The sequence below is a fragment of the Cydia splendana genome, chromosome 7, assembly GCF_910591565.1.
Source record: "Cydia splendana chromosome 7, ilCydSple1.2, whole genome shotgun sequence".
NCBI classification, from domain to species: Eukaryota; Metazoa; Arthropoda; class Insecta; order Lepidoptera; family Tortricidae; genus Cydia; species Cydia splendana.
Genome location: NC_085966.1, coordinates 11,096,259 through 11,120,783, shown reverse-complemented (window position 1 = coordinate 11,120,783; position 24,525 = coordinate 11,096,259). Strand labels below are relative to the sequence as shown.

Below are 24,525 nucleotides of genomic sequence, written 5' to 3'. Positions count from 1 at the left end.
CCGAGATAAAACGGAGACCTTCGCAAACGCTTCGGTCAATAAAGGAGTAAAACGCGCGTTTGACTTGGACATGGACACCAAGCGAAATCAAAACATGCATTTTGTTTAGAAACAAAGCATTCATGTGTTTTGAAAGACATCGCCCTATGAGTTCTTTAATTTGTATTTTAACGTCAGGCCTACTTTAAAATAGATTACTCATTTAGATTAGGTATGTACCTAAATTCCGTAATTTAAAACTCGATTGTAATTAATAATTATTCTAAATCAAACTTCACATCATGTCTTAAAACGAAAAACAAAACTCAGGAAAAGAAACCCACACTCGTTCCGTTTTCGAATGACGTAAAACATACTAGAATCGTGGTGGCTCCATCTAGTGTCAATATTCAATATTACTTCGACAGCTTGAAATAATTGTCGTGCGCTGTTGCTCATAACGTAGTCAGTTGCAATATAATTGTGGTTTCAAATTTCGTAAATTAATGCATTGAATTCGTGTTGTTATTAATGTTTGTATTTCATTTATAACGTTTTTAATTTATGACGCTTTAAATATCTCTTAATCAATCTTAATCTGTACGATAAAAATTTCGTAATGGCCGATTATGATACACACACTATGATATCCATTTGAAAATAATTATAACGCCTTCGGGATGGGAGGGCATGCTATTACTAAGACTCCGTTGTCCGTCCGTCCGTCCGTCCGTCTGTCCAGGCTGTATCTCGTGATCTGTGATAGCTAGACAGCTGAAATTTTCACAGATGATGTATTTCTGTTGCCGCTATAACAACAAATACTATAAACAGAATAAAATAAAGATTTAAGTGGGGCTCCCATACAACAAACGCGATTTTTGACCGAAGTTAAGCAACGTCGGGCGGGGTCAGTACTTGGATGGGTGACCGTTTTTTTTGTAGGTACGCTGGCGTACACTTTAAAAAAAATCCGCACACAAGTTACGCGTCGGATCCTAACGGTTTGATATACTGAACTAACGTGAACTAACGATTATCTATCGAATCTAATTGATAGAAACCATAAAATCGGTTATGGGGCGGTAGCGTGAAGTTGACCCTTAAGTGGGGCCACTTAAGTTTTTTTTTTAATACGTAATGTAGTCGGATCCTAACGATTTCACATGCTACTAACATGAACTAACGATGAACTAACGACTACATATCGATTCCAATTGATTGGAACCATAAATACAGTTTTGGAGCGGAAGACGGTGTTGGCGCTCCCCTACTTTAAAAAAAATTCGTGCACAAGTTATGCGTCGGATCCTAACGATTTGATATACTGAACTAACGTGAACTAACGATGAACTAACGATATAGATATGCCATTTGCGGGCACTCGATATGGGGCGGTCAACTTCACGTGAAGTTGACCTCCCCACTTTCGTTTTTAAAAAAAAACATCTTTTAGTCGGATCCTAACGATTTAAAATACTGAACTAACGTGAACTAACGATGAACTAACGATTCTAATTGAAAGAATCCATAAAATCGGTTTTGGGGCGGTAGCGTGAAGTTGACCGCCCCACTTATGTTATTTTTTTTAAATACGTAATGTAGTCGGATCCTAACGATTTCACATGCTGAACTAACATGAACTAACGATGAACTAACGACTACATATCGATTCCAATTGATTGGAACCATAAATACAGTTTTGGAGCGGAAAGCGATGTCGGCGCTCCCCTACTTTAAAAAAAAATTCGTACACAAGTTATGCGTCGGATCCTAACGATTTGATATACTGAACTAACGTGAACTAACGATGAACTAACGATATAGATATGCCATTTGCGGGCACTCGATATGGGGCGGTCAACTTCACGTGAAGTTGACCTCCCCACTTTCGTTTAAAAAAAAAACATCTTTTAGTCGGATCCTAACGATTTAAAATACTGAACTAACGTGAACTAACGATGAACTAACGATTCTAATTGAAAGAATCCATAAAATCGGTTTTGGGGCGGTAGCGTGAAGTTGACCGCCCCACTTATGTTATTTTTTTTAAATACGTAATGTAGTCGGATCCTAACGATTTCACATGCTGAACTAACATGAACTAACGATGAACTAACGACTACATATCGATTCCAATTGATTGGAACCATAAATACAGTTTTTAAAAAAAAAACATCTTTTAGTCGGATCATAACGATTTAAAATACTGAACTAACGTGAACTAACGATGAACTAACGATTCTAATTGAAAGAATCCATAAAATCGGTTTTGGGGCGGTAGCGTGAAGTTGACCTCCCCACTTATGTTATTTTTTTTAAATACGTAATGTAGTCGGATCCTAACGATTTCACATGCTGAACTAACATGAACTAACGATGAACTAACGACTACATATCGATTCCAATTGATTGGAACCATAAATACAGTTTTGGAGCGGAAAGCGATGTTGGCGCTCCCCTACTTTAAAAAAAATTCGTACACAAGTTATGCGTCGGATCCTAACGATTTGATATACTGAACTAACGTGAACTAACGATGAACTAACGATATAGATATGCCATTTACGGGCACTCGATATGGGGCGGTCAACTTCACGTGAAGTTGACCTCCCCACTTTCGTTTTTAAAAAAAAAACATCTTTTAGTCGGATCCTAACGATTTAAAATACTGAACTAACGTGAACTAACGATGAACTAACGACTACATATCGATTCCAATTGATTGGAACCATAAATACAGTTTTGGAGCGGAAGACGGTGTTGGCGCTCCCCTACTTAAAAAAAAAATTCGTACACAGGTTATGCGTCGGATCCTAACGATTTGATATACTGAACTAACGTGAACTAACGATGAACTAACGATATAGATATGCCATTTGCGGGCACTCGATATGGGGCGGTCAACTTCACGTGAAGTTGACCTCCCCACTTTCGTTTTTAAAAAAAAAACATCTTTTAGTCGGATCCTAACGATTTAAAATACTGAACTAACGTGAACTAACGATGAACTAACGATTCTAATTGAAAGAATCCATAAAATCGGTTTTGGGGCGGTAGCGTGAAGTTGACCACCCCACTTATGTTATTTTTTTTAAATACGTAATGTAGTCGGATCCTAACGATTTCACATGCTGAACTAACATGAACTAACGATGAACTAACGACTACATATCGATTCCAATTGATTGGAACCATAAATACAGTTTTGGAGCGGAAGACGGTGTTGGCGCTCCCCTACTTTAAAAAAAATTCGTACACAAGTTATGCGTCGGATCCTAACGATTTGATATACTGAACTAACGTGAACTAACGATGAACTAACGATATAGATATGCCATTTGCGGGCACTCGATATGGGGCGGTCAACTTCACGTGAAGTTGACCTCCCCACTTTCGTTTTAAAAAAAAAACATCTTTTAGTCGGATCCTAACGATTTAAAATACTGAACTAACGTGAACTAACGATGAACTAACGATTCTAATTGAAAGAATCCATAAAATCGGTTTTGGGGCGGTAGCGTGAAGTTGACCGCCCCACTTATGTTATTTTTTTTAAATACGTAATGTAGTCGGATCCTAACGATTTCACATGCTGAACTAACATGAATTAACGATGAACTAACGACTACATATCGATTCCAATTGATTGGAACCATAAATACAATTTTGGAGCGGAAGACGGTGTTGGCGCTCCCCTACTTTAAAAAAAAATTCGTACACAAGTTATGCGTCGGATCCTAACGATTTGATATACTGAACTAACGTGAACTAACGATGAACTAACGATATAGATATGCCATTTGCGGGCACTCGATATGGGGCGGTCAACTTCACGTGAAGTTGACCGCCCCACAAAATTGAAAAAAAAAAATACTTAGAATCGGATCCTAACGATTTAATATACTGAACTAACGTGAACTAACGATTATCTATCGATTCTAATTGATAAAAACCATAAAATCGATTTTGGGGCGGTAGCGTGAAGTTGACCTCCCCACTTTTGTTTTTTAAAAAAATCGATGTTGTAGTCGGATCCTAACGATTTAATATACTGAACTAACGTGAACTAACGATGAACTAACGATATAGATATGCCATTTGCGGGCACTCGATATGGGGCGGTCAACTTCACGATCATCAGTGCGCCCTGTCAGCTTACTACGCGTATGCACAGTCGTGGCTTAGTTATGGTTTGCTGTTGTGGGGTCATAGCAGTGACGCCCACGGCCTCTTTATAATTAAAAAAAAATGCATCCGTATATTGGCAAATATTCCACAGACCGACAGTTGCAAACCTCACTTTCAGAAACTTCAAATATTGACTCTCCCCTCTCTGTATATCCTGGAAATAACTTCATTTGTCAAAAATAATCTTCACCTATTTGAATTCAATAAGAGTGCGCGTCGCAAAAATAATCTCATTCTTCCAGAACCAATCTTAGATATTTATAAAAAGGACCTTACTACCGAGCAATAAAAATATATAATAAGTTACCTACTGAAATAAAAAATGCAGAAAAAAATCATTTATTTACAAATAAACTCAAGTCCATTCTATTAAAAAAATCATACTATACCATCGAAGAATTTATGCAGGATGATCTATGATTGAAAACAAAGTTCCTATACTTAGATAGTAATAATATAAGTTAACTTTAAGTAAGGCTATTTTTGTGTACTAAATATTATATTTAGTTAATGTATTTAGTTATAAGGATAATTGCCATACCCTACCAGGGTGCCATGCGACCCATTTCCATTGTGACATCTATTGTATTATACCATGGTTTGCAATAAATGATGATACTATACTATACTATTGTGATCCAAAAAAGCGCTACGACTTTTTTTAAACTTCGTTTTCTGATCCTACTGCACCTGAAGGTAGGTAAACAATTGAATGTGTTTTCAAGTTTACAAGGCGTATCGGTGCAGTGTATTGTTTAATGTTTTAACGCAAGAATCACAAAACAAAAGCATTGTACTGGCAAATCACTACGCATGATTATATAAAAAGCTAAATATAAATAGGTAAATAGGTAGGTATACAATCATTAACTAAATAGTGAAAAAAATTTCAACAAACAAATATATTTATCTGTAGGGCTACCGCCAATACCGAAAATCGTCAATTGCGGGCATTTTTCTCTGTCACTCTAATTACGCCTTCATTGGAGTAAAAGAGTAAGATCCCCGCAATTTGCGAATTTCGGTTTTCGCGGTAGCCCCTCTGACCGTGAATCCAGTGCTGAGCCACATAAATACTCGTATGCTGTAGTTATTAGAAAAATGATATAACGTTACATTTAAGAGGCTTTTTAGTAAATCCGTTGCCATCATACTCATATACCAGCTGTCCCAAGAACAGGAAGACAGATCAATGCCGTGCAATGATGTAATTTTAATTTGTTGCCCATCTGTGCAGTTTTGTACTGTGAAGCAACTAACTTACGGAATCTTTATTAGCCCATGGTTTACATAATAGTTACGAGTATGTAGGTATTCTTCTTCACGATCTTTCCTGACTAATTTACTACTACAGAAATAATTGCAGTCTGACACCGCAATGGTTTTGAAAGTTCGGAAGTAATTTACGAAGATTGCTATTCAAGTGACGATAATTTATAATATGTAGTTAATTATTCCATTGACTTATGCTGCATTAATAATATTTTTATAGACCATTAACGTCTAGAGAGGCAGACATCTTTCGTTCGGGCGTTTTGGGAACCACTGCAGTTAAAATAGTTATTGTGAAGTGATTATCACACTATTCCTAGATATATGATTTACATATTTAAGAGATTAGAGTTCCTATTAAAACGAAAATATTTTTTCTACTCGTCCACATACTGTTTGAATTTTGAGGCTTTGTAGACTAAATTATAATCACAAACTTTTCTCTATGTAGCTCCCGATTCAACTAATATGGCACTTACCTAACGAAAATTGAAATAATATGAATTTAATCAATCAGGTGTCGCCAAGGATTCAGGGGGGGCTACCGCGAAAACCGAGTTTCGCAAATTGCGGGGATCTTTCTCTTTTACTCCAATGAAGGTGTAATTAGAGTGACAGAGAAAGATGCACGCAATTTGCGAACTTCGATTTTCGCGCTTATAGCCCAGGGACATTAAAAAGACGTCAAAGAACGACGAACCGTTATCGTTACCCTTCGTTGCGGCGGGCCTTAAGTACATTAGTTTAATTTTATTTTTCAGTTGTAGTTTCAGTACTTTATTTAGGCCACTTAACTGTTTAATATGAAAATTTTTTATAAAATACCTACTATTTGTTACACACCGCCGACTGTAAGTAGTTTTCACTAAACATCGTAAACACGTGCAACTTATTCCAAGAGTTACCTATTCCTACAAAATTCCATACACCATTCATTACATACACGCGTACATGTTTCGAATATTGTACCTACCTTCTGTTTATTTATTAGCTACTCCAAATGATAAGCCGATTGCTATATAGCTATGATAATTGTTTACTCATCGAAGTTTAAATCAGATTAGACAATTACCTCTATTTACTTTAACTAATTATAACATTTATAACTATTAAACGACTATTACGCAGAAAAAAGCACTTAAATGAACTAAGTCATTATAATATTGGAAAGTAATTAATTCAGGTCCGTTCATTTGATGTAATTTGCACGAACCAATGAAGATATGAAAGTATGATTAATTAGTGATTATTTAAACAACATTCCATTCCTGATATAACAACAATATTTTAACACATAATTAAGTAGGTACCTTCTTATAGTAACTGTATTAGGTACCTATATTGTCACAGTAATACGGCGACTAAATAAGTAAATATAATACTTCGATCATAGTGTGTTCTAAATAGGCGCCGGTTTCCAAAAAAATATTGCACTACATATTGGAAACCGTAAACCATGGTATTCAAAAATGATCAATTGTATGGGGCTACTCCTATTAGTAAAATTTATCAGTGTTATTTTGTGTCACAGTTTTTTGTCTGTGTCTGTACTGTATACCCAGAATTGAACCTAGAACGGCCTTGTGTAGGTGTAACTAACTACCAAACCGACTAGATTATTTAACGTCGCGTCGCCATCAGCGCTATCAGTAAAAAAACACAAAGAACTAACAACATTCTATTAATCAAGAAAATATTGTTAGCCTGTTACCCACGACGCAATAGGTAATTTCTCATTTAAAACAATCTTAATCATGTAACTATTACCATGTAATGTAATTTCATGTAGTGAGGTTGATGATCTTTGCAGGTAGACCAGAAACTTTTTGGTTTGTACAAAAATATGATGGCGAAATATAATTTGCATCAACAAAAAAACAGAATAATCCTTTTTAGGGTAACTTAATAGGCCAACTAACTAAATATCACAATAATAAGTTGATCAAAATACACAGAAAAACCTACGTCCAATATCTTTGAGTACAACGCACAAAAAAAAAGATTTTAAATTAGAAAATTACTACTTCATATAAAAGCTAATTTCGAGATCTGTTATTTCAATTATTTCAGCAGGATTTGCCCGGTCATGTTATTATCCATATAAATAGAGTTAAAAACGACACTTGAGATATTTCAGCTGTTATTACTTATACCTTATCTGTAAAATCTGACAGATGAACAATCCAAAATGACAATGACCGATACGACATGCCATCTTCATATGGATTTGGCACTCGAGAGTAACTTTAGTGCTCTAATACCAAAATCGCTTTCACATTTTATTTTCATTTTACTTTTTATTGTGTGACTCAATGTTTGATTTTTTAGTGATGATGTGTGCAAAATGAGTCATACACGGATTCTCACGGTACCTGCCAAGGTATTGAATTGAAGCATATAAATAAACGATATTTCCATACAAATCCTTATCAGTTGGTAGAATAGTTATGATTTCAAATTCGACATAGGTACGTTTCAAATTGAAACACGCATGTTTAGAGCCAGGAAAGATATTAAAAATATTAAAATAGAGTTAGACCAAGATAAGTCTGCAACGATTTTGATAGCACACGCAGTGCAAGTGTTATTTTAAACGTCAAACTTCTATGAAATTATTACGTATAAATAACACTTGCACTGCGTATGCTATCAAAATCGTTGCAGACTTTTTTGGTCTGACTCTAAGTACTTGCAAATTGCGAAAGTCCTCGCTATACACTTATACAGACTAAATGATTAGGATCATAGATTGGCATCACAGAGGTCGATGTGACAGTAACTTCATCGCGTGTCACGTCACACAACTGACATTGACACCACTTTTCACATGCCAAAGGTAGTCTTGCGTAACATCAGTGTAGTGATTGTGGATGTTATTGGTTGTTTGTAGTGTTTTATGCCGTTTCGCGATTATTAGTGGGTGTCATTGTGAAATGTGGGGCTCAAGTTACGATCTATTTAAATTGTGGTTCAAAGCAATTTACGTGGACAGAAAAAAAGGTAATTCTAGTCTAAATATTGGCGTTAAAGAATGCCGGGTCAAATGCAGAGGTATTTATTATTTGTTTACCTACTTCTGCTTGTTTGTAGTAAGTGATTCGATCTACGTGATGTCTCCTAAATGTAGATTTAGAACACAAATGAGTTTGGTATATTAGGATCGGTGTAACATGTAGGAAAATAATGACAGATTACAGCTTGGTTCTCTTGAATAGATTAAGGTCTAATACGGATAGAAATATTATAAATACCTCAGCGTCAGGCGCAGAAGCCCGCCGTCTGCCCCGCCACAGTCGGTCCTCGCTGCCACCGATGGCACCGCAACTCCTCGAATGCGACTTCTGGGCAGCCAGCTCAGCGCCCGCCGGCGAGCGCCGAGCTTCACCACCACCTCCTAGAGTCCCGCGCGAGTCCGCCGCGAGCAAGGCGGACTCGAAACTACCACGCCACGAAAACCGTTCACTATCACTCGCGACACTTCCACGACTAGCCGTGGGTTCCAGGATGTCGTGGGAACGACTCCGGGCCAACGCTCCCGGCTCCGACGCACTATCATCGTCCGTACTCGGCACACCACCAGACACTTCATGCATTAACGCCACTAGCCTACCCCCTATATGTCGCATCACCTTCCCGAAGAGAGGTGGCGATCCCTCTCCCGCACGGCCCAGCGTCGCCGCCAGCCGTTGGTACGCGCCGGCCGCGTCACGCTCCAGCGAACCACCCTCGCCATTTCCACGATCGAACTCGTCAATTATCTCGCGACAACTCTCCGATATCTGTTTTCTCAAGGCCGAACGATTCGCCGCGGTCCCTTCTAAATCTGAGCCGGCATAATCGGACGAATCATAAGAATCGCTCCAGGTGTCCTCGCTTGATAAATATTCGACTATTTCGCGCACTTCCTCATCCCGGATTCCGGGTACTGTTTTCATAAGTCGCGTCAGTTCGCTTTCAAAGTATAATAATTGTGGTGGTTTCGGCGGGCGCGAACTTTCCGAGTTAGATGACTGCGGTGTTGATGCGCGAACATTCGCTGAATTTATCATTTGCTTGAAGAATTGGCGCATTTTGGTCATCATAAGGTTTGTCTCTTCATCGGACGACCAGTTATTAAAGCTATCCTTACGTATTAGGGGTGTGGGTGGGGGACGGGACGATGGGGGACCTTCGATACGTTCCTCGATGTCGGGCCTTATTTCCTCAATAATCTCCTCTAATTCTACTTTAGGCTCCTGAGATCGGGTAAAATCTGAACTAGAATCGCCATTCCTCAAGAGATCATCACAACTGCCCACGAAGCCGCTATCTCGGCTTGTTTGTTTTTTAGATTCAGATAGCTCAGATCCAAGCGGCGGAAATTCGGGTCGGGGCGTTAACCTGCCGTCTTCACCCTCCGAAACAGATCTAGTGTCGTCTCGAGTTTCCTCCGCGAACTCGGTTGATAAGCGCCGTTCGTCCGCTGGGGAACCTCTAGTTTTTTTACTTTGCTTTTTCCTTTTAGAATCACCTTGTGAATCGAGGCGCTCCGAAGAGTCGTGTCGATCATCGGTTTCGGTGCTCGATCCATCTGACACTTCCTGTGCGTCCTGCGATGGCTCTTCCCCAGTCAATAAGTTATCTAATGACGATGAGTGTGAGCGCGGGGTACCACGGGCTCGTAAAGGACGTTTCCGCCTTTGTTCGGGGCTCTGTTTTCCCTCACTATCACTGCCAACGCTACCTGAGCCATCTGAGTCGCGCCTTTCCTGATTGAAGCCCATAAATCCAGACAAGAAATATTTTTCCAACCGTGATGATACCAGCTCGTCATTGTCTCCACTTCTTTCCGGCTGCTCATTATCAACAATAGACTCCGCAGCCTCACTGCACACACTTGACGTTTCCGACATATGCTCCTCATCGTCTCGAATATTTCTACCATCACCGAGGCCGAAAAAGAAATATTTTTCCAACTCGGTAGCCGATATGGGTCGCGGTTTTTTCACTGTATGCTCCGATTCACTTTCTTCACAACTTTCTTCGACAATCGTGTGTAAAGTGAAGTCTAAGGAACGCCGACAGTATGAAAATTCTTCACCCCGCGTGGGTAAGGTCGCTTCATCCCCCGAGTCGGAGTCGGAGGGCGAGGTGACCTCATCCTCGTCATGGCTGACGTCCTCGACCCAAGAGTCGTCGTCGGCGAGCCCCTCCTCGAGGCACACGACGGCCGAGAGAGTGTCGGCGTTGCTAACAACCGTCACGCCGCCCGAAGGCTGCAGCGCTTCGTCGTCGGACATTCGTTCGTCATTATCGTTTTGCTGAGAGCTCGCGTCGGGGTTGGTTTCGTTCACCGAGTTGGTGTGGTGCACTGTTATGTCGCGCATGAGCCGTGTCGTATCCGACGTGACGACGGAGACGCGATCGTGTGTTATCATAACGCGGCTAGTGAAGCGCGCGGAGCCGTCCGTACCGGCCGTGCGCGAGCGGCATACTGTTGACACCGCGGCCGCGGCAGGTGCGCCCGCGCCCCCCGCCTCTAAACAAACCGGCCCCACGCCGTGCATTTTCTCCTCCTCTTGCTCTTCCAGTAATTCTTTCTTCAATAGTTCACTGAGCGTACGTTCGATACCTTTAAACAGGTCTATTTTTTCAACAGGCGGCAAACTTGGGTTATCAGCCGCGGGCTCAGGCGATGGCGCTAATTTCGTCAACAACCCGTGCGAAATTTCGTCATAAATGAATTCCTCATTGTTATGTTTCTCATTAGGCAACTCGACGGATACTTTTACTTTCATGTCACTTTCTGTAGTAAACGCATCGTCCAGCGAGTCGCACTCGTTGTTTTCTGATGGAGTAATACTTCTATTGCTATCATTATCTTTATTTTCGTTGCTATCTAAAGTGTTATAATCCGTACTACACGATGCATTAAAGCTATTAAATTCCTCGCAGGTTTCGCTTCGGAGCATATTTTCATTACAGAATTTCATAAAATTGGATTTTTTCGATTCACAGTTTTCGTTGTCACTTCCATATGGGATAACAGGAATAACTTCGTTTAACTTAACTGACTCTAAAAGCACGACGTTGTCCTGGTTTTGGCTACAGCTTTCTTCATTAATGTTGGCTTCATTTTGCATAATCACTTCAACGGCAATTTCTAAGCTATCAGACTTTTTGTCGTAGGAATCATCACAGTCGATGCCGCTGCTGTCGGCGTTGTCTTCCATGTCGGAGGAGGAGTCGGCGGGGTTGACGACGAACACTCTCGAAAACTGCCCACCGCCGCCCCCGGAGTCATCTGAGTCTTCATCAGAGGTGGCCGGCTCCTCCGGCGCCCCGCTCGTCAGGTCATAGCTACGCCTCTCAACACCCGCGTCGGAATCACTAGAATCACCAGATTCGTTTGACGATATAAACGCTTTTTCGGCGTCCAAATGTTCGGGCATCGCGTCCGGGGCCTCCGACAATACTGATAAGTCCTGTTTTGCAATTACCTTTATTTCATCTGACGTTTCACATTCAACTGGCCGTTCAATAACGATATCACTGATAACGTTATCAGTGGTATCGCTATCGCGAGATTCTGTTTGTGACGTTTCGGACTGTATAGCTTTATCGGTCCTTTCTACGGTGGTCATTTCAAGCGTTTTCGTTTGGGGAAGAGCGTTGGCGGTGGCGGTGGCGGCGGCGGTGACGGCGACAGCGGCGGCCGTCGTGAGGCGGGCGAAGGCTGCGGCATCGAGGGGCGGGAAGCCGGGGTAGGTGTTCCAGTGTGGCGTCGGTGGGTTTTGGGGGAAAGCTAATAAAGCGGGCCAGAGGGCGGCAGGTACGGGGACCGGCACGGGGACAGGGACGGCAACTATTCTCGGTTCAGCGCCGCAGGAGCACGTCCTGGGGCAGGCTTGCGGGACGTGTCTGGGGGGTGGTGGAGGTGCTGCCGCCGCGCCCGGCTCGAAGTAGTCCCAGTCGCAGTCGTCGGGCGCGAGCGGCGCGGCGGAGGAGGCGGTGGACGACGAGTCCTCCGTGTCCTCGCGGCACGATGAGTCGGAGCTGAGGAACACGAGGCGGTAGTCCTCGGGACGCATACGACCGGCCTCCGGCTCGCTTGCCTCGCCCGGTTCGCTGCTGACGCCCCACTCTGGAAATAACAAAAAAAAACTGGTTAGCTGACTTTGTAAAATATGTACATCCAAATTTAATTACTTTTTTATGAGGAGCCGTCTAGAGGACGTTCAGTTCAATCTTTAAAAGGAAAAGCTATTAAGTGTTTAATATAATAGGAAACAAAAACATATAACTTTTTGTCTATGTAGTTCTGTTTCCATTTTAAACCTCTCGTGGCGTTGCTTATAAGTCTTATAACTTAATAATACAGACTAGTAGAAAAAGCAATTTAGTTTTAACATTAACAGTTTACTACTACAAATAGATATTGAAACATAAATCAAAATACAAAACCAAAACTAAAAAAAATACACCATTCAAACAACTCGAACTTGTCAAACAAATCAAACAAATGAAGGCGGTTAAAAAGTCTTAATACCTAACGATACACATTAACCTAGCGCCTAGCCATAACCCACGAGCAATGTCTTGCTTCATATCAGTCGGCCGAATAAATCAGAAGGCGAATCTATTTAAAAAGAAACTCTCTGACTCTTTACAATAGAGGCTTATAAATCTGAAAAAATGCGCTCAGATGTATTCCGATATAATAATTAATGAATTATGCATTCAAGAATTACTATTAGTACTACTTTTATGCCTCGCAAAAATATTTTTAATATCTATAATTTAATTATACGCGGCGTTTTCTCTTTAAAAGATATGCCATTGTTATTAGCAGCTGTTAAAAATTAAGTACGGTATTAAGATTGGGCAATGGGCACAGTTGTACTAAGTGGTAATTGGTTAAAAACAGGTATATATACTCGTACATACAGTACACTATACTATACAGTGATCATCTCATTTGGTTTGTGTATCCTTATTTTCAACGGCAATATGTTTACTACAAAGTTAATATGTTCTTGGTATGAACCAAGAAAACAACATTCGAGAGATTAAACCCACTTGGATTTGGCTAATACTTACTTACCGGGGATCAGTGCAGCGGTTGAGAAGTGTACAAAATAAGGATCATTAGACTACAGGCCTGCATGCATTTCCTCGCTAAATGCCTTTTAATTTTATTTAATTATACGATACAATTTCTCTTAAAAAGAAATTTTATTAGCGCCTGTTAACAGTACACAGTACAGTAACAGCGTGAAAATTGGACTGGCATAGTTGTACTAAGTGGCAGTAATTGGTAAAGAACAGGTAACACGGGCCACAATTATCGCGTTTGGGGTGACAACTTAAATGGTAGGGTAACAGTTCCAAGCCACACTTGAATAATGCAGAATGCTCTCGTATTACAAGTTATTTTACTGTAATTGTTTTAATTTAAATTACGGATTTTTTGCGGATGTCCAGTATTAAGGAGTTTGAGGTTGTACCATCGCGTTAACTGTACATCGGTGGACCTTATGCCTTTTGTAATAAGGTCCACCGATGTACAGTTAGGAGTGTTGCTGTTTGTTGGTACGAGAAAGAAATTATTATTGTAACGGGTTTTTGTTATTTTGACAACATTTGCTGTGCTGTGTGCTAGTTGGTGACTTGTTGGAGAAAACAGCAATTTAGCGTACGGTACTAGTATACTATTCTAACGACGGCGACGACAAGTAATGTCTTTCTAACATAGAACAATAGCTCAACAGTTAAACAGTTGTAGTACATAATGGGCTAGTTGCATTAAATTATCACATGAATCACATCTAGTATTAAACAACTTAGTAGATCTCATTTTGCTTAGGTAACTATTTCGGAATATTTAGTACTACTTTCTGTCAAACAAATTAGGCATATATGTAAATGTTTTTTTTTGTTGGGATAAATGCGTTTTGGCTCATTTACTACAAGGAACAAAATATTATGCCGTCACCTAGTGGTTCAAGTTCTAAGTTCCAACAATGGTCATGTCAATAACCCTCGATGCACCTTCTGAAGCTGTTGGTCGCGGAATGGCATGGCGATCACAATCATGGTAATGCTATCGTAGAAAGCACCACGGATGGGTGGCCGCGCGTCGTGAGTTGAAAGCGACATGCTACACGACACGAACCGATCGAGAGGAGCCCTATTGCGACTCGTTCGATACTCGCAATCATGTGAGAAGTATTGCCTGTGTGCATGATAACAGTGGTAACACATAGGGAATGCAAATCGGTTATAACCGAAATAATCGGTTATAACCGAATATTTTGTCAAAATTTCATAACCGAATATTGAAAACTCGAATAACCGGTTACGGTTATTTTCGGTTATTTATTTATGACTTAAATTCTATGTTTTTATCATCTAATGACTACAAAATCCTGCCTTCTTTGGCTGTGACGCCTGTGACTATATTTTTTGTCATTCGTGTACTTTAATAATGAAAAATATACCAATAGTTATTTGTACAACAAGAGATCAAAGTTTGATATTTCTTCGAGTGCTTATTTTGAGTCCCGTGCAAGCGAAAGATTCTATAATAGATTCACGAGCGTAGCGAGTGAATCTAATTTAGAATCTTGAGCGTAGTAAGGGATTCAAAAGCGCACGAGATGTAAATAACTTTGATCTCGTGTAGTACACAAAATTTTTCACCCTAAGCAGTGAGAACATACCTAGAGGGACAGAGATAATAGAACCCAAGTATATCGAACTTAATTGTATTAGACCCCGCATGTTGAAATGACATTTGACTATAAAGGTCACTTGAATGTCATTTTGTCTCACTCAGTGAGCAAAATCGCATTTTGCTCACTGTTTTTAAGAAGCAAAGTACCCTTGTTCGAGCTGCTGAGGTGAAAATTTATTTCCCTCATTTATGAAATAGTTTTATTGAATATTGTATCACGTCCAAGGTCATATTTTACTTTTACTGTATTTTGTGTGTTTTATTAAAAAACGAAGACTTATACTCACATTCCCTAATACTTTATTTTCGTAATTTTTTAATGACTTCATTGTAAATTTATCATTTTTTGTTGAAAATAACCGTAACCGATTATAACCGATATTCGGTTATTTTACGGGCATAACCGTAACCGAAACCGGTTATGAAGTTCGGCCGGTTATTGCATTCCCTATTAGTAACACAGGTCCGGAATGTCTAATATCAAAATAGAACAGTTTATAATTTTAGTTCAGGATGTTTTCAACAATAGAATAAATAATAGTACTATTAGGTACAGAAGACTCACTCTCTAACAAAACGCGTCTGTTACGAACAGGACAGATATGGCCGCTAGGTGGCGACATCGCCACCTAGTGGCCATATTTATCGCCCCCGAAAACACCCATATAGGAAATTTCATCGAAATCGTTAGAGCCGTTTCCGAGATCCTTGTTCGATAATGTTTTTTTTTTGACATGATGCACGAATATAATACAAATTGTGATCTATCAATCTATCAATGAAACGGCCTCCTAGCCTAGTCGATAGTGACCCTGCCTATGAAGCAGGAGGTCCCAGGTTCGAATCCTGGTAAGGGCAATTATTTGTGTGTTCATCATCATCATCACACAAATAAATGCCCATATACACATATATACAAGCTCTGGTAAGGGCATTTATTTGTGTGATGATGATGATGAACACACAAATAAATGCCCTTACCAGGATTCGAACCTGGGACCTCCTGCTTCATAGGCAGGGTCACTATCGACTAGGCTAGGAGGCCGTTTCATTGATAGATCACAATTTGTAATAATAAAAAATCTGGAGGAGCCCAAACTTGGTATGTTTTGAAAATTATTTTTATTTTAATTGAATGCAAGTGACGGAAATATAATAATGTGATATATTTTTAGAACTGGCTCGAAATGCCCTTTAATTTAATACCACACACGATAGGTTTCTGAACAATTTTTTTTCTTTTTCCATACAAAAAAAAGATGACGTCATAACTCCTTTCCGTTTGTTTTTTTTTGGTGCTACGGGTCAAATTGATTCAAATGCCCTAAAGATCAATCGTGCCGATATTCATACCTCTAACACCATTTGCAGCTGATTTTGGTCAACCGCTAGCACTAAATCTGCAATCGCTACAAGCGGTTCCAATACATTAACTTAACAACGTTAACTTTATCTGCATTGCAATCGTAATAATGTCGATAGTCTGAGAATACTCGTCCGACCAGCGGGACTACTATTTCAATCTCTTACCGAACTGTCTGCATGCTCAAACCAGTATAGAGATCCGTAACAAACACACTTTATCGGAGACCACACTTATATGGGACCTGATGGAGATAATGCATCAGTGTGGACTCGTTAAGCGTCAGGCATAACAGGCCGAGGCCTAGGCTCTAGGCCATCTCTTACCGAACTGTCTGCATGCTCAAACCAGTATAGAGATCCGTAACAAACACACTTTATCGGAGACCACACTTATATGGGACCTGATGGAGATGCATCAGTGTGGACTCGTTAAGCGTCAGGCATAACAGGCCGAGGCCTAGGCACTAGGTCATCTCTTACCGAACTGTCTGCATGCTCAAACCAGTATAGAGATCCGTAACAAACACACTTTATCGGAGACCACACTTATATGGGTCCTGATGCAGATGCATCAGTGTGGACTCGTAAAGCGTCAGGCATAACAGGCCCGGCTCAGACCTGGGATTTAATTTCCTTCGCCAACGGGATGCAAACGAGTTAAGCGTTCGGGTTGGCTAGTGTAGTTTTTGATCACGTGACATCTCTTCTTCCTCGCGTTATCTCGGCATTTTGCCACGGCTCCTGATGGGAGCCTGGGGTCCGCTTGCCAACTAATCCCAAGAATTCACGTAGGCACTAGGTTTCGATCACGTGACATAAGGTGTATTTGGGTAATTCCGAATGTCGAAAACTGTCGGATAATTCCGAAAAGAGACTTTTATTATGATGGAATTTTGGGTGATTTTCATCTGAATTTCGGATTTATCCGAATTTCGGAATTACCCGAGTAAAACCTTACAGATAATAAAACTACGATTTTAATATTTGATTTAAAAAATATATCTCATGTTTTATAGTGGTAACAAAATACTAATTAAATTCGTATTCATAAAATTAACAATTATATGACAGACTTTTTATAATTTAATTTTGATAGACGAATCCATTTACCCTACGTACGTTATTACGAGTAGGTATTTACGGATATCAAAGAATTATATAAATGACGAAGTGTAATTTGCATCAATCTCTCGAACAATTTCTAAAGCGAACAGTTTTCAGTTATGCTGGTTAAGTATACGACTCGCCAGCGCTTGGGAAGTAAGAATACAAGAATACGCGGCCCTCAGTTTGAGACACGATTTTCTCCATTTCTCAGATAGGACGCGACAGGCTGTGAGAGATAGTGAAATTAAATTGTTATAATCGCCTCGGGTATAGCGGAGATAGTAACTTATACCGATAACTACGGATATTAGAATAATGGTTGACGTATAAATTGCCAAGGCGGATATTTATTCTCAGTTCCTCAAGTTAGAATGTTTTGTTATTGTTATGTATAATATCGATATATTTGATAGGCATTGTTCTAATTCGAGCGTAGACAGCGTAGTATATCAAAAAGCAAGCTGGAGATGTGTTCATTATTTATAAATATTTTTATGCCCTCGAATCTTTACAATACCGAATGGATTTTAATGTGCCTATAGACATCTTGTGGCTTGTTTTTGAAAAATAAAGATTCGAAAAATAAACATGTGGGTAGAAAAATAAACAAGTAGGTAAGTACGTACCTACATAATAGCATTGGTTTTATAATTTTAGTTCAGGATGTTTTCAACAATGGGTAATTTTTCCTATCTTGACGCTGTTTATGTTTCCTTTGGGTATACATAATTACATAGGTACTTACTTACCTAATAAATAATAACAACTTTTTTTTCACAAAACATCGGATCGAAATATATTACATGCAAATCGAGTTCAAATCTTTTCATAATTACTTTAAGCATCCTGGGATTCATTTAACTTTTCCCTTCAACATACTATGGTATGGTGTAAAGATGCCTATTTTGATACAACCAAAGCTAACTTTCAGGAATTACGTCTGTTTTTCTCTGTAACATAAGAACTAAGTACCTACATAATAAACATGATTATTATTAACATTATAATGCCGTACATGTAAGTAGTTCCAAGAGGCCAGGCCCTTAATCTGCTCCATTGTTTCCATACTTATCTCGTTACACGTCCGTGTGTCTGTCTCTCCGACTCTATAATAGCATATCAGTTGTTCAGCCAATTGGAGAGCCGTGGAAACGGATATCGCGTGTTAGATAATTAATAACAAAAGAGACCTAGATATAATTTTAACTAATTATTAGGCATTACGAATATTAATAAAAAGTACTTAAACGTATAGTGAATTAATTTTGATAACCGGAAGTACACTTTGTACATTTTAGTTAATAATAAAGTTGTGATGTAATAAATTATAAATAACACTTAGATAAATCTTAAATTAATTATCTGACATTATGAATAGTTATTACAGTAGTTTATAAGTAAATTAATTTGATATTGCTAACCGGAAGTTGTCTTAATTGTCTTGTACAAACTTAGTACGAATGAAGGTGGGGATTTTAGCATAAAAAGGGCTGTCCACCCAGTGGAAGGGGATTCTCGCTCTGACTTTAGCTAGCGACGGAAGTCTGGACGGCTAAACTCCACACCTTCAGTCTATTATTTTACCATCGTGGTCGCATCGTGATACTTTGAAGAAGCTGATTTTATTTAATAAGTGGTGTCCTGGATTTTATCTTGGCGGTGTCAGAATATAATGTGAGTAATATAATAAATGTGTTTTATTCCAAGTATTGTTTTCTTTTTATTCTAAATCTATAGTCATATTCTTATTTAACAGCGTAATTAAATGACCCTAGAATACATTGTTTGCAATGAATATAATAAAATAGCTTACTTTTACTTTATTTGATTTAAAAGTCTTAAATATAATTTACACAGATCTATCCTATTTTTCTATCATCAGAAGTGGGATGGCTAAAAAGAGAAATACCTAAGACCACGCCCCTAATTTCTTTTTTCTTTTTTCCTATGTTTACAAGCCATGGAGCCAACTCCAATTCTGGAATCGCTTGTAAAAGCTATTCGCGACGCAGTGACATCAAATCAGCGGCACGATGATGTCGCACTGCCGCTGTACGACCCCGAAAAGAACGACAACGGAGCAGAAGCATGGTGCAGATCAATCGAGAAGCTTGGTGCTGAAATGAAATGGAGCAGCATTCAGCAAGCCGCCAAAGCCGGTAAGGCCCTTCGGGGCTCTGCTTTATTATGGTTCGAGACTTGGGAGCCGGAGACCGAACGGTCTTGGGAAGTTTTGCGTAAAGACATTATAGATTTATACCCTGAAAAAAAGAATCTTTCTGATAGATTGTCTAAAGCTGTTATGTATACTTCCGATTCAGCCGATACCTATTGTGAATACGCTAGGGAAAAGATAAGGTTATTACGTAACACTAAGGTAGCTTTCACGGAATCTCAGTTGATCGAACTTGTATGTGGGGGTATAAGCGAAGTAAATGTAAGGATATCGAGCCTGAATAGTTTGGTAGGTTCAACTCAAGATTTGATAACATTGCTTTCTTCTTATGAGAAGGCGTCGAGGAAAAGACCTTTAGAAACTGTTGCGCAATCGACAAATTCAAATAATTTAAAACGTTTTAAATCAAATAGTAACGATTTACGTAGGGAAGAGAAAGCGTGTTTTCTTTGTGGAAAGAATGGACACCTGATGGTTCGCTGCCCTAAAAATGTTCCTCAGTCCAATAATAAGGAATCGGTGAGTGAAAACATTCAAACGACTAAGACCACTTGTTCTTTTTGTAGCAAGGTGGGTCATTCGTTCGATAAATGTTTTCATCGAGTGGCTTGTACAGTTTGCAAAAAAATGGGCCATTCACCTGATAGATGTTTTCAGCGTACCCAACAGCAAGACAAAAAAATTAATAACACTGAATCTGAATCAAAGTGACTAGACAAGAAACTAACAAAAATTTGTATTAATGACGTTGTAGTAGAATCATTGTTGGACTCTGGAGCTGATTGTAGTGTTATTAAAGAATCGGTGGCGAAACGTCTTGGGTGTTCCTTCTTACCTTGTTCTTTATATTATGATGGTGTAGGCAATGGAAAGCTTCATGTTTTTGCTACAACAAAAGCAACAATTCGGACACATGACGTATGTATAGAATTAAAATTTAATGTAGTTAAGGATGATGATCTTCACTATGACTGTTTAATAGGCCGAAATGCGGTACAGAATGGGAACTTAGCGTTAGTAACGGACTCGACCGGTAGTGTTTTAGTACGAACTAAAAATAATGAGCCACAGCCCCAAGTTTGCTTAATTGAAGATAATTTCGGAATGACTGATCTCTTATTGCGCCTTGAACACTTAGATAAGTCTTTGCAGGATAATGTAGTTGATATTTTTAAAAAATATCCCTCTATTTTTCCGGCAGACGATCATATGAGCACAGTAAAGACAGGCCAACTAAATATTAGATTGAAAAGTGATAAAATAATTCATTATCGGCCCTATCGTATGGCTCCGATTGAGAGGGAGAAGGTACAAAATATTTGTAACGATTTACTTGGTAAAAATATCATACGGGAAAGTGATTCTGAGTTTGCGAGTCCTGTATTATTGGTAAAAAAAGCTGACGGCAGCGACAGATTATGTGTTGACTATAGATCGTTAAATCAAATAATTGAAAAGGAACGGTACCCTCTTCCCCTCATCGAAGACCAGATTGATCGTCTAGGAAAAGCACATTATTTTATCTCCATTGATATGAAAAACGGCTTTTACCAGATTCCTGTAGCACCGGAAGCCATAAAATACACTTCATTTGTTACTAATGATAATCAATACGAGTTTATAAAGATGCCTTTCGGAATATGCAATGGTCCTTCAGTTTTTCAAAAAGCCATAACAAAAGCAGTAAAGCACTTAAAATTTCTTTTAGTCTACATAGACGATCTTTTAATACCTTTTACGACTATTTCAGAGGGACTTGATTATTTAGAACAAACGCTTAAGGCCTTGAATGATGCAGGTTTCACCATCAATATAAAAAAATGTAAATTCTTTGAAACTAGTGTCGAATATTTGGGTAGAACCATATCACATCAAGGTGTTAAGCCGAGTGAAAAAAAGATATCTGCTTTAGTTAATTCCCCTATCCCGGCAGACGTAAAACAGGTTAGGCAATTTATGGGTCTTGCTAGTTATTTTAGGCGTTTCATACCGGAATTTGCTTATCGAACGGCTTGTATAACTAAACTACTACAGAATGACCAAAAGTGGGAATGGGGATCAGAACAACAGGTGGCTCGTGATTATGTAATTGACCATTTGACAAAAGAACCTTTATTAACCATTTTTAATCCAGAATTACCGACGGAATTACATACTGATGCAAGTTCAATAGGCTATGGCGCGATACTTCTACAGAAACATAACGGTTTAAATAAAGTTGTAGCATATTTCAGTAAAAGAACAAGCCCCTGTGAATCTCGATACCATTCCTACGAGTTGGAAACTTTGGCTATATACAATGCTTTAAAACACTTTCGTGCTTACCTTTTGGGAATTACATTTAAAATAATTACTGATTGTAATGCAATTAAATCTACGTTTAATAAAAGAGATATATCTCCACGAGTAGCACGATGGTGGAGTTATATGCAAGATTTTACATTTGAAGTCGAGTACAGGAAAGGCCAGTATGTTAGTCATGTAGACTACCTTAGTCGTAACCCAGAATCTAATGAAAAGTCAGCAGTTATTTCACAAACTGTAAATAATGTAAAGTCGGAAATTTCAAAAACTGAATCTATTAATCTCATAGACTCTCCTCGTTCTTGGTTAGAGACTGCCCAGGATCGGGATCTAGAGACTCAGGCTTTAATTGAAAGAGTACGGTCGGGTGATTTAGATAATAATCAGTACATGATTCAAAATAATATTTTATATTACAAAGCAGATCCCACATCCGCACCGAAATTATATGTACCCAAAGGAAGCAGGTTGAGTATTCTTCGTTTGTTCCATGATGACAATTGCCACGTTGGTTCCGAAAAGACCCTTCAGAAAATATTTGAGTACTTTTGGTTTCCGGGAATTTCTAAATTTGTAAAAAAATATATAGATCACTGTCGAATTTGTATCGAGAAAAAAAGTCATTGTGGACCAAAACAAGGAATGCTGCATCCGATTGATAAAACTCCCATTCCGTTTCATACGATTCATTTGGATTGTACGGGGCCATTTCCTGTATCTAACAATGGCTACAAATACTTGCTAATAATAATTGACGGATTCACCAAATTTTGTATCTTAAAACCGCTTAAAACAATGGGTGCTCAAGAACTAGTTAATAAAGTTCGTGATTCAGTCATTATGTTTGGAACACCGTCCTTAATCGTTACTGACCGCGGCACCAATTTCAATTCTCGGCCAATACGAGAATTATTCGAAGAATGGCAAGTTAGGCATCACTTAATTTCCACGGGAACACCTCGTGGAAATGGGCAGGTTGAGCGTTATGTGGCCACAATAACTAACATGTTAAGTACCACCTGTGTTGATGTGTCAGACTGGCCGAACATTTTAAGTAAAGTCCAACTTTCTTTAAACACTACAGTGCAAAAATCAACGGGATTTTCACCAATGCGGTTACTTATTGGTAGGAACTCTAATATCCCCACTGTACAGGCTCAGTTAGATGAGGTATTACACGATAACGATGAAATAATAGATGTTAGGGCTGATAGGTTATTAGCACAACAGCGTTTGAAAATAGTAGCTCAAAACTCAAAAGACCGATTTGATTCAACCCGTAGGGACAATATCCAATATAATATAGGAGACACTGTTTATGTTAATCAGGACCACAGGCGTCATAATAAATTAAGTCCTAAATATAAAGGTCCTTATGAAATAATAAACATAGAGGATAATGACAGGTATTCATTAAGAGGTATTGGCTATTTAAGGAACATAACCGTAGCGAAAGACAAGCTCCGGCTATGGCCTGGTGAATTTGTAGAATAAATTTTGAATAACTAAAAATATTTTTAATTATAAGCGATTATGGTTATATATGATTGAGTGGTTAAATGATTATACTCGGAAATATAAAGTGACTATTATGAGTATTACTTTGGCTGATGTCCGGAATCACTGTCGCGGGTGATTAAGCTTCATCGACAGCGGGTGATTGGCCGTACACAGTATGATATGGGATGATTATTTACGATTATGAATTACAAGTGAACCAATGATTATGAAATGATAATATGTATTTATATTAACGAGTATATTATATTGTGATTTGTACCTGTTCGAAATTTGTATATTATAATCAATATTATTTGTTGATACTTCGAGAACGAAGTATCTATCAGAATGGCCGTGTTAGATAATTAATAACAAAAGAGACCTAGATATAATTTTAACTAATTATTAGGCATTACGAATATTAATAAAAAGTACTTAAACGTATAGTGAATTAATTTTGATAACCGGAAGTACACTTTGTACATTTTAGTTAATAATAAAGTTGTGATGTAATAAATTATAAATAACACTTAGATAAATCTTAAATTAATTATCTGACATTATGAATAGTTATTACAGTAGTTTATAAGTAAATTAATTTGATATTGCTAACCGGAAGTTGTCTTAATTGTCTTGTACAAACTTAGTACGAATGAAGGTGGGGATTTTAGCATAAAAAGGGCTGTCCACCCAGTGGAAGGGGATTCTCGCTCTGACTTTAGCTAGCGACGGAAGTCTGGACGGCTAAACTCCACACCTTCAGTCTATTATTTTACCATCGTGGTCGCATCGTGATACTTTGAAGAAGCTGATTTTATTTAATAAGTGGTGTCCTGGATTTTATCTTGGCGGTGTCAGAATATAATGTGAGTAATATAATAAATGTGTTTTATTCCAAGTATTGTTTTCTTTTTAT

The 24,525-nt window shown here is 38.7% G+C and overlaps 1 protein-coding gene across 2 annotated transcripts in view; it reads right to left on the bottom strand.

The window, feature by feature from the left end:
- LOC134792154 (uncharacterized) overlaps nt 1-24,525 on the bottom strand; it is a 187,951-nt gene that overhangs the window by 62,432 nt on the left and 100,994 nt on the right. For both annotated transcript variants that reach the window (XM_063763375.1, XM_063763377.1), the window contains one exon: nt 8,694-12,565. In XM_063763375.1, coding sequence (XP_063619445.1) covers nt 8,694-12,565 — 3,872 coding nt within the window. The remainder of the gene's footprint in view (nt 1-8,693; nt 12,566-24,525) is intronic.